At 39.6% G+C, this 11,549-nt stretch overlaps 1 protein-coding gene across 3 annotated transcripts in view; it reads right to left on the bottom strand.

The window, feature by feature from the left end:
• Positions 1–8,222: 8,222 nt before the first annotated feature.
• Positions 8,223–11,549, bottom strand: part of RCAN3 (RCAN family member 3) — a 42,963-nt gene continuing 39,636 nt past the window's right edge. For all 3 annotated transcript variants that reach the window (XM_043909253.1, XM_043909252.1, XM_043909254.1), the window contains exon 5: positions 8,223–10,408. In XM_043909253.1, the coding sequence (XP_043765188.1) occupies positions 10,224–10,408 (185 nt within the window). In that variant the 3' untranslated portion in view covers positions 8,223–10,223. The remainder of the gene's footprint in view (positions 10,409–11,549) is intronic.

Here is an 11,549-nt window from a genome sequence, read left to right as displayed (position 1 = left end):
AAAAAGTTGGCCTAAACCTCAACATTCAGAAAACTAAGATCATGGCATCCAGTCCCATCACTTCATGGCAAATAAACAGGGAAACAGTGAGAGAATTTATTTTTGGGGCTCCAAAATCACTGCAGATGGTGACTGCAGCCATGAAATTAAAAGACACACACTCCTTGGAAGAAAAGTTATGACCAACCTAGACAGCATATTAAAAAGCAGAGACATTACTTTGTCAACAAAGGTCCGTCTAGTTAAGGCTGTGGATTTTCCAGTAGTCATGTATGGATGTGAGAGTTGGACTATAAAGAAAGCTGAGCATCGAAGAATTGTGCTTTTGAACTGTGGTGTTGGAGAAAACTCTTGAGAGCCCCTTGGACTGCAAGGAGATCCAACCAGTTCATCCTAAAGGAAATCAGTCAGGAATATTCATCGGAAGGACTGATGCTGAAGCTGAAACTCCAATACTTTGGCCACCTGATGCAAAGAACTGACTCAGTTGAAAAGACCCTGATGCTGGGAAAGATTGAAGGTGGGAGGAGAAGGGGACAACAGAGGATGAGGTTGTTGGATTGCATCACTGACTCATTGGACACAAGTTTGAGTAGTCTTCAGGAATTGGTGAAGGATAGGGAGGCCTGGTGTGCTGCAGTCCATGAGGTCACAAAGAGTTGGACACGACTGAGCAACTGAACTGAACTCCAACAACCATTTTGCCTTTTTGTATTTCTTTTTCTTGACCCCTGTCTCCTGTACAATGTCACAAACCTCTGTCCATAGTTCTTCAGCTACTCTGTCTATCAGATCTAATCCCTTGAATCTGTTTGTTACTTCCACTGTATAATCGTAAGGGATTTGATTTAGGTCATACCTGAACGGTCTAGTGGTTTTCCCTACTTTCTTCAATTTAAGTCTGAATTTGGCAATAAGGAGTTTTTGATCTGAGCCACAGTCAGCTCCTGGTCTTGTTTTTGCTGACTATATAGAGCTTCCCCATCTTTGACTGCAAAGAATATAATCAATCTGATTTCGATGTTGACCACCTGATGATGTCCATGTGTAGAGTCTTCTCTTGTGTTGTTGGAAGAGCATGTTTGCTATGACCAGTGCATTTTCTTGTTAAAACTCTGTTGGCCTTTGACCTGCTTCATTTTGTAGTCCAAGGCCAAATTTGCATGTTATTCCAGATATCTCTTGACTTCCTACTTTTGCATTCCAGTCCCCTATGATGAAAAGGACATCTTTTTTGGGTATTAGTTCTAGAAGGTCTTATAGGTCTTTATATAACAGTTCAACTTCAGCTTCTTCACCATTACTGGTCAGGGCATAGACTTGGATTACTGTAATACTGAAGTTTGCCTTGGAAACAAACAGAGATCATTCTGTTGTTTTTGATATTGCATCCAAGTACTACATTTCAGACTCTTTTGTTGACTATGAGGGATACTCCATTTTTTCTAAGGGATTCTTGCCCACAATAGTAGATATAATGGTCATCTGAGTTAAATTCGCCCATTCCAGTCCATCTTAGTTCACTGATTCCTAAAATGTCGATGTTCACTCTGGCCATCTCCTGTTTAACCCCTTCCAATTTGCCTTGATTTATGGACCTAACATTCCAGGTTCCTATGGCATATTCTTTACAGCATCAGACTTGACTTCCATCACCAGTCACATCCACAACTAGGTGTTGTTTTTGCTTTAGTTCTGTCTCTTCATTCTTTCCGGAGTTATTTCTCCACTCTTCTCCAGTAGCATATTGGGCACCTGCTGACCTCGTGAGTTCAGATCTTTCAATTTCCTATCTTTTTGCCTTTTCATACTGTTCATGGGATTCTCAAGGCAAAAACACAAAAGTGGTTTGCCATTCACTTCTCCAGTGGACCACGTTTTGTCAGAACTCTCCACCATGACCAGTCCATCTTGGCTGGCCCTACATGGCATGGCTCATGGTTTCATTGAGCTAGATAAGGCTGTGGTTCATTTGATCAGTTTGTTTAGTTTTCTGTGATTGTGGTTTTAAAAGCATAAAAGCATATAGGTAGATAATGAAAAGCATATACTTAGATAATTACATACACATTTAAAAGCATAGACTTAATTATCCATGTTCCGATTAGAGTTTGAAAGTTTATTTCCACTGCTGTTTTGTTGCAATTATGAGTGGTATCTTATTGCTTAAGTTTGGCTATTAATAGTGGAAGAAAATGCTACTGATTTTTCAAAGAAATTATTCTATTCAGCAACATCACGGTACCTTCTTAGAGATTCTGATAGTTTCACTTGGGTTTTACATTTATCAAACCATGAAGTTTCCTTCTGATGCCCCAATCTAATAATACTCTTACTTAGAGAAATTATTAAACAAATTTTAATCTGTAAATCTATCCTTTAATTGATTAAAGTCAGGATTTTAGTAGAAAGTTTCTTTCAGTGTTCTTCATGCACCAGCGCAATGAAACACTCCTAAGCAAAAGGGCTCCATAGTTGATAGAGTTTTGGAGACTCAGAATGTACCAGTTTGTAAGTTCCTAGAAGCACAGCAATATAGAAGCTGTTTAACTTTTCCAAACATTTCAGACAACAAGCTTTTCCCAAATAACAGATTTTGATACACCCTATTTAAATATCTAACCTACAAATTACTTATATTTATACCTTCTATGTCTCAGAAGACCAGTGGACGTTTGGCAGGATTTTAGATCTTTCCTGTAAGCTTTAGATTTAAATCTTTTTTTTTCTTCTAGATTAGAATTATATTTTGATGTGTTCAGTGAAGGCAGAGTGGGTTACTGCTCACTCCTCATATCTAACATGTTTCTTGGTGATAATACAATTCCAATACAAACACTGTTAAATTTAACTTTTAAATGAGTCTATTTTTTCCCCCATTTTCTTTCTTTTATTTAAGTCAGTCTACCATTATGAGGTAAATTACCTAAAGCTTAATTCTTGTATTCTCCATTCTGCATTACAACAGTGTTTTATTTTTAGGTTATCTGCAGTGTTTTTCCAACTTGCTGTTTCAGGAAAGAATTTTTAGCTCCAGTGAAATCTTATTTTAAGGTCATTATGTACAAAGACTGCCAGGCCCCGGTCACCTGGAGGCCCAGCTCCACCTGGAGGCCACCCCCCAGGACACAGCTGAAACACATCTGGCACAACGGCAATGTCCCCAGCAACTCTGAGTCAGTGGGATTAAAACAGACAAACGCGACTAATTTTAAGAACCTTTGAATCGTAGTATGTTTCCTCCTGAAAAACAAAAGATTTCAGTTTAACAGAGTAGAAGAGTGTGGGAGAGAGAACCTGGGGACAGAGGCAAGAAACTCAGATCTCCCAAGCGGGCCACCATCCCCATGTGTGAACGTGGCGATGTCTCTTGGGCCCTTTGCTCGCAAAGGTGTGAGTAGGCGGCGTGGGGGCGGGGGGTGGAGGCCACTGAAATACTGTGTTCTGAATTGTTCTGTGAGCTCTCACAGGGGCTGGAGGGGAGTCAGGGTCTCCACCCTCCCCACCCTGCCTCCTTTCAAAAGAAGCAGCTTTGTTCACCTATTTTTTTTTTTTTTTTTTTGTAATCAGTTTTACACTGTGATTTATGTTAAGATTTTATTTGAACAAAGAGCAGATGGCTTAAAAACTGGTATGGGTACTTCCCTGGTGGTCCAGTGGTTAAGAATCCACCTTCCAACGCAGGGGCCACAGGTTTGATCCTTGGTCAGGGGACTAAGATCCCACCTCCTGCAGGACAGCTAAGCCCTGGCGCCACCACTACTGAGCCCACGCGCTCTTCAGCCCGAGCACCACAACTGGAGAGAAGCCTGGCAACTAAGACACTATGGAGCCAAATAAATAAGCAGATAAATAATATTTTTTTTAAAGTGGTATGTATATTTAAAAAAATCACTGTACTAAATAATCTTTACAGTCATTTCTTCTAGCTTCAACATTTTGGAGTTTTTTTTTTAAACTAAGAAAATAAGTTTTTACCAAAAATAAATAATTTTTAAAAAAGATTTATTTATTTATTAGCTGTGGTGGGTCTTCGCTGCTGTGTGCGGGCTTTCTCTAGTTGCGGCGAGCGGGGCTGCTCTCCATTGCAGTGTGCGGGTTTCTCTTTGCAGTGGCTTCTCTTGCGGAGCACGGCCGCTACGGTGCTTGGGCTTCGGTAGCTGCAGCTCAGGGGCTCAGCAGATGTGCACGGGCTTAGCTGCTCCATGGCATGTAGGATCTTTCTGCACCAGCAATGGAATTGGTATCCTCTGCATGGCAAGGCGGATTCTTTTTTTGTTTTTGGCAAGGCGGATTCTTAATCAGTGGACTACCAGGGAAGCCCAAAGCTAAATCATTTCTAGCTGAGAAGCAAACCAGGGTAAAAACTTTTCTTGGTGAAGAACATCAACCAGAGTGGTTATTTCCAGAGTCAGTGGCGAGTCACCACCACCTTTAACTCCGGCACAAACACCGCACTAACATGAAGTGGGATCAGGTTAACATAATATTTCATTTTTCTGCCTTTTCTGTGTTATTACCTAAACATAAGTGATACTTATTGAAAATACTACAAAGAAAACTCAATTCACAGGATTAAAAAAAAACAACTAACTTTATTAGCTTTAAAAACAAAACTGTTACCATTAATCACAAAGATTTCCCCCAAAATTACATTCTGCTTTTGTCACCTTGACAAGACAAGGAATGTTTAAATGTCCTCAAAATACAGAAGAGCCAAAGTTGACAAAGTACTACAGACTATGAATCACCACTTTAAGCATACTAAAGGGCAGAATATACACATATGAATTATCGACCAGTTTTTGGAAGTACAGTAATATTCACTACAGATGATAGTAGCAGAAAGGTAACGTGCCCCAAAATGTAACACAAGATAACAGACATTTGCAGATAAAATAATAGTAAATCTGACTTCTGCGTTCAGTTAACACAGAAGCGAAATGGTGGAGAAACATTTCTTGAACTTGGAGGCTACACATAGTATACGAGGAATGAAATCACGGGGCCCCCACTTGGGCTGAGAAGCAGTGGGAGGAGTATGGCACAATAGCAGGGCCAGCCACCTTTCTCTCTCCTCAGTCCCCAGTCTGAGTTAGAAGCCTGGGGACTGAAGAGAAAACAGCACAGAAAACCCAGATTAGGTGCAGAGATATGTCTTCCCTTATGACAAGAATGGACAGTCAGTCAAAGCCACGCCGGAGTTCCACGACCCTGCAGAACATGGTTTTGTTTCGAAAGGAAATGTAGGTTTACAGGAGAGACCACATGACTGATTTAGCAAAAGGCCTTCAAATTTTTGTTTAAATGGACAGGGATACTTTGACTCAGCCCAAGCTTAGCTCTTTTTAACCCTAGCTGGAAAGTTCTAATTTGACCGTCTTTATAATTTTTTGATCAGTGAATCTAGGAATTGGAAATTTCAGTTGCTTTGTTGCTTGTATATTCGTTAATAACGACACTCTACAAATTATTACAATTTCCCCCTGATTCATGGTTAAAAAACAATGGCATTCCAATGAAGGGGCTCTGACTGACCCCACTCCAATGGAAGTTTAAAAAACATGTATTTATCAAATTGTTGGACAAGGTTCATAAATCTTATTCTTTAAATTTGTTGAACCTTTTAAAAGACACAGTTCTACAACATGGACTTAGTTCTTCAACTAGAAGGCAACTACTTCTCTGAGTCTTTAGTTTCTTTATATTAGCATACTTATTGTAAGAAATTCATTTCCTTTCCTACAGGAAGATAGAAATGCAAGTGAGCCAAGAAGGGAAAGACTGACCGATCTCATCTGTAGGACAGGTATGAAGTACACAACTCTGGAGAAGAGAGAGACATCCACCAAACAGTGAGCCTGACACACCGAAGAATTTTGTCGTTTCCAACGCTTAATTATGTTTTAGATTTTCCCTTTTAAAAATAAAGCCACGGACTGTAAAAAAGTCTATATAAAAACACGAAGCACAGGTCAGCCTTCAGCCATTACCAGAATTCCATCTCACACACACTGAGTGCGCCCTTCCACTGCAAGCTCTTTCCAAATCACATTAGATCTCATTCTGCTTCATTACAGTCATGTCTCAAGGACGCCTATTTATACTTTAATCTGATTATTATGAAAATCTAGGAAAGCCTACATAAAATGTCACCACAATTCCTGGCTACCAAAATAACATTAAGTAGATTCCAAATCCAATGGTACAATGACAACAAAAACACAAAACATGGAACATTAAATTCATTCATTGAAATTACTAAGTCACTGACGTCATCAGATAAGATTTTTCTTACTCATTGTACCTCACTGGGGAAAAGGAATTTTTTCCCCTTTTGTTTCTTATGGCTGGTTATTGCTGTCTCTGAGTGTCTTTAAGAAGTCAATGCAAGAAAAAGTAGACACAAGCCACAGCCGGGAAGTTGGGACTGGCAATTCTAGAACCTGGGCTGCCTTCTGTGGGCTTCGTAGCAAGTCACATCCTCCTGCTTTGTAATCTAAGCAACACGAGGATTCAACTATATGATTTCCAAAGTCGCCTTCAGCTCTGTAATTGAGATTCTGAGAAATCAAATATTTTCACCTTATATCACAACATTTTAAAAAGATGGGATTACTGTGAATGGGAAAAACAATCATATTCTAGAAGAACGAAAGTGCTAGACTGACGCTATCTCCTGGCATCTCCTTGATTTGAATATCCCATAAACCAAAATGTTTATTTAAACTTTTATGTTATAAACAACAAAGTCCAATTGTATAGCACGGGGAACTATAGTCAATATCCTGTGATAAACTGTAATGGAAAAGAATATAGAAAAGAATATGTATCTGCGTGTAAATCTATGGCTGATTCATATCAATGTATGACAAAACCCACTGAAATGTTGTGAAGTAATTAGCCTCCAACTAATAAAAAAAAAAAAAAAAGAATATGTATCTGAATTTATACTGAATCACTTTGCTGTACGGCAGAAACTAACACAACACTGGGAAATCAACACTGGGACTATAAAATTTTAAAAAATACCCTTTATGTTGAACTTAAAAGTTCCCAGTAGCTTTTACTTGGCTCTTCATTACTGATAGGTTTTAGTGACAACATTTTGGAGAAGCAGAATGTGAAAAGACTAGTTTGCTTTCACCCGATTTTCAGCTCTCCAAGGCAAGGGAACTGTTTTTTTACCATTTCTGCCTCTTAGCACCTAAACTAGTAGATGCTCAGAGGCGTGCACTTCTAAATATAACAGATTCACTTCTGGTTTCGTCAGGTGGGTAGAGAGAAAGAATCTAGACCACAAGAGCCCATGCATTGCAAGTTCTGTCGACTATTTTTATTGTCTTATGATTTTATCTTCTACAAATGTTTTTTCCTAACAAAAAGCATCATCTTCTCTCCTCACAATTGCCTAACCTGATTCCTGAGATTATGGTGTCTAAAGAAACCATGGCTACAGTTAAATCTAAGTGATGACTCGGTTTCAAAGAGAAATGTAGATAAAACTTATTAAAAGGTACTTAAATAAAAGATGAATGAGACTCGTCTCTCACAAGATGGACACATGAATTGGATACACAATAGTCAAAACAGATCAGAGATCATAATACCTGGGGAGATTCTGGTTGATTTCACAATATTAAAATGTTAATGAGTAGGAACTGCCTGGGGGTCTAGTGGTTAGGATTTGGTGCTTTCATTGCCAAGGGCTTGGGTTCAATCCCTGGTCAAGGAAATAAGATTCTCTCAAGCTGTGGGTTATAGTCAAAAATTTTAAAAAGTGAATGGATTTAGTAGTTTTTCTTCCAGAGCTCATGTTGTGGAAATACTATACTAGAAAGAACAAAAATATTAATGTTTTCCATTCAGAAAAGTTGCAGTGGAAGACTGGAGTCTTAACCACTGGACCACCAGGGAAAGCCTCAGAAAAGTTTTACATATATTAAATTAAAAATATATTATTTAATATATACTTAATCTTGGTTTAAGTTTTTCTTCAATTTATTCAACGTTGAAAAAAATAAAGAAAAGAGAAAAAGAAATAATCAGGTAATTTGCATTGTTGGGGTGTTTTCCTTGTGGCTCAGGCAGTAAAAAAATCTGCCTGCAATGCAAGAGACCTGGGTTCGATCCCTAGGTTAGGAAGAGCCCCTGGAGAAGGAAATGGCAACCCACTCCAGTATTCTTGCCTGGAGAATTCCATGATCAGAGGAGCCTGGTGGGCTATAGTCCATGGGGTCACAGAGAGTCAGACACAACTGAGCAACTAACGCTTAAATTTGCATTGTTGGACTATAAAAGACAGTTTTAAGTTAGGGATAGAATATTCTTTAATTGGAAGGTAGAGCATGAAAGCCAAGCCAAATAATAACACATCATGACTTTTGATCACTTAGAAAATTACAGTGAATAAATATTACCTAAAAGAAAACTCAAAAATTTCCAAACGTTGAAAATACATACATTTCCTGACTTACAGAGTTTGTTCTGCAATGATAAGTTAGTGCACCTAGATAAGATTAAAAACTGGCTGAATTTAGAACTGCAAAGTAAATTTATTAAGTGGCTGCCAGTTAAACTGCCAAATAATAAATTTAATAAGTTTAATAAGCTGCTTGCAGAATCACAAATTTCAACTGAATTTTACATCGAGGCTTACCAGTGGTGGATATATACAAACAGAAGAGTCGATCATCTCAGCATATTTTAAGGTAGGGAAAATATAGAAAACTTTTTTTTGCAATAAAGTTTAAGTCCTTAGAAATAAATTCTACCACAATAAGAACATCTAGACCACTGAAACACATTACCAAAAATGTATCGAAAGCATGATCTGAATTTCTACATTTTTCTTTCTGTTGTCGTGGCAGCCACACTGGTTTATTAGTCCAAACTCACAAGTCCTTGCACAGACACAGCGAGGAGCCCCAGACACTTGTCTTACAAAGAAAACCTTGGAGGGAGCAGAGAACCAGTATGGCCACCTGACCTGAAGCAAAGCATTCTTAGTTAGGACACTTTTCTACAAAAAGGACTTCGAAATTCAAACAGACCACAAAAGAGTTAAGAAGATGTCTGTTCAATGATACACCCTCAAACACAAGCAGGAAACAATTCTGTTTTAAGGGAAAATGCCAACAGGAAGCCACAGTAAACAAATTTCACCCAAAAGAAACTCTGACCAATGAATTATCCCTGTTACATCTTTCTTTAACTCACAGAAAAACAATGTGTGTGACTTCTGTGTCAAAGCCAACAGAAAAATGTTTGAATGGACAATTTAAAAACAGTCTTCAGAAAATCTTATCAGTACTTTTTCTGATTTAAAGTCTATGAATGATGACACACAAGTATGAATAATGACCACCCAACTGGTGGTTGAAGACAGTCCGAGCTACAGGCCAGGATGTGTCACAAATGGGAGAGTGTGGCAGCCGCATGAGGTCACAGGCATCAAGGTCACAGTCATCAAGCTCACAGGTGATGCGTCTCGTTCCCAAAGCAGCAGCTCTTTGCCTGGGCGCCTATCAGGAACTGGGGTCTATTATGTATCACTTTGTGATGAGAACAGTGTGCATGTAGATTTGGGCACCTTGATTCTGACAGTTGAAGGGAACTGGGCATTTCTCCCCCAAAGCTAAAGAAAAAAAAACCACTTGAGAAAAAAAAATTATTTTCTATGAATTATTCTCTATGTCAGGTCTCTTTCTGGGCCAAAAATTCCATGTATATTGAATAGCAATGAATCTTTGACCAACAGACTTGTTGGAAGCCAATAGACCGTTACAAACATATCTGATTAGGTTATTAAAATTGTAAGACTAATTTTTTTTTTAATTGTAAGACTATTTTTAAGTTCTCAAAAATGGAACTGCCCTGGGTGACTACAGTTTTCACTTTGGGGTACCCCGTGCTATCCAGAATCAGGGAAATCAATGTTTCTGGAGGAAGCCATTCTCCTAATTTGCTGTTTAAAAGTGGTCAAGAGTTGCCACGTGGTGGGGGCTAATCCTTTAAAGTAATATGCTGTTCAGAACATCAGTTAAAAGCTGTGATTTTAACTGATCAGTTAAAACTGCTACTCCATGTTCTACTGTCCCCAGTGTGGGTGCTCCATGCCCCCCGGCCTCCCCTTGGTGGAGCAGTGGTCAAGGTCACGGAAGGGCATGTCCCCGCCATCCCAGGCCAGGTGGGCAGCGGCTCCACGCCACGCCACCAAAGCCTCAAAGCGCACAGTCGAAGGTCCGGGGCTCGCTCAGCGCTGCGGTCGGAGGTCCTGGGCGCCGTGTCTGGGTGATTTTCTGTTTGGGGTTTTTTGTTTCTTCTTCCTCTTCAGTTTCACTTTCACAGACGTGAACCACCACGCTTGGTGTGGATTCGGTTCCTGCGTGAAGTTCATATTTCTCTCCTGCGGAGGCAAACAGCAAAGGAAAGGTTCTGAACCTTGAAACGTCTTGTTCTACGCATGTTTTCATTGCTGATTACTGGCTTTTCAATCTGTAAATCCTATGTCATGGTACTTTATCCTGTTTAGACATTAGAGAATTGATGCTTTTTAAGGTTCTTAAAAAATTTTGGCATTTTGAGAAATTAGTAGTGAGGAGTAATGAGGTCTTGGGAGTTAAAATGCAAGTGCTAATTACTGTTCTGTGAACAATGCAAGTATTCCTGCTTAACTTCATAATGGTTTCTGGGCTCCCCTTGGGAGACACCTGTAAGGTTTCAGGCAGCGTTGGCAATCTCTCATGGGACCTCAGGGATCCAAGACACAGCTCTCATGTCCAAAAACAACTCTTCAAATGCCTTTTGTATCCCCTAACGTTAATGAAGACACAACATTATTTTAGGTGGACAACTACTATGAACCAACAATGGCACTGATTTATTGTATTATTTTGGAGGAATGAGAGAGAGAAATTAAACAGAAGGAAAAGAAGATGGGAAAAGAAACCCAAGAGTAAGAATCTGAAGGGATGATACGGTATCACCACCAATTCCTTGATAAACTGTTCAGTGTAGAAGTTGTCTGTCTGCGATTTTGATGGCAACTAATATGCTCTAATGATCTGTCATGTACTAGAATGTGGAGCAGTAAACTGCAGTTAGATTTACTATTACATATGTATCAGTTAGTTCTCGTGTGTGTGTGTGTGTGTGTGCACGCGTGCGTGCACTCAGTCTTGCTCAGTCGTGTCGAGCTCTGTGACTCTGTGGACTGTAGCCCACCAGGCCCCTCTGTTCATGGGATTCTCCAGGCAAGAATACTGGAGTGGGTTGCCATTTCCTTCTCCAGAGGATCTTCCCAATTCGGGGATCGAACCTGCATCTCCTGTGTCTCTTGCATTGACAGATTCTTTACCACTGTGCCACCTGGGGAAGCCCTTAGTCCTTAGAACAATGTTGAAGGGTAGCTCCTATGATCCCTATTTTAGATGAGAAAGCAGAGGCTCAGAAAATTGAAGCTAAATAACTTGCTCAAGATCACAGTTAGCAAAGACCAGAATCTAAACCCAGGTTTGTGTGACCCTATCTTCCATGCTGATCGTGTT

The sequence above is a fragment of the Cervus elaphus genome, chromosome 8, assembly GCF_910594005.1.
Source record: "Cervus elaphus chromosome 8, mCerEla1.1, whole genome shotgun sequence".
NCBI classification, from domain to species: domain Eukaryota; kingdom Metazoa; phylum Chordata; class Mammalia; order Artiodactyla; family Cervidae; genus Cervus; species Cervus elaphus.
This window is presented reverse-complemented; position numbering and strand designations above follow the sequence as displayed.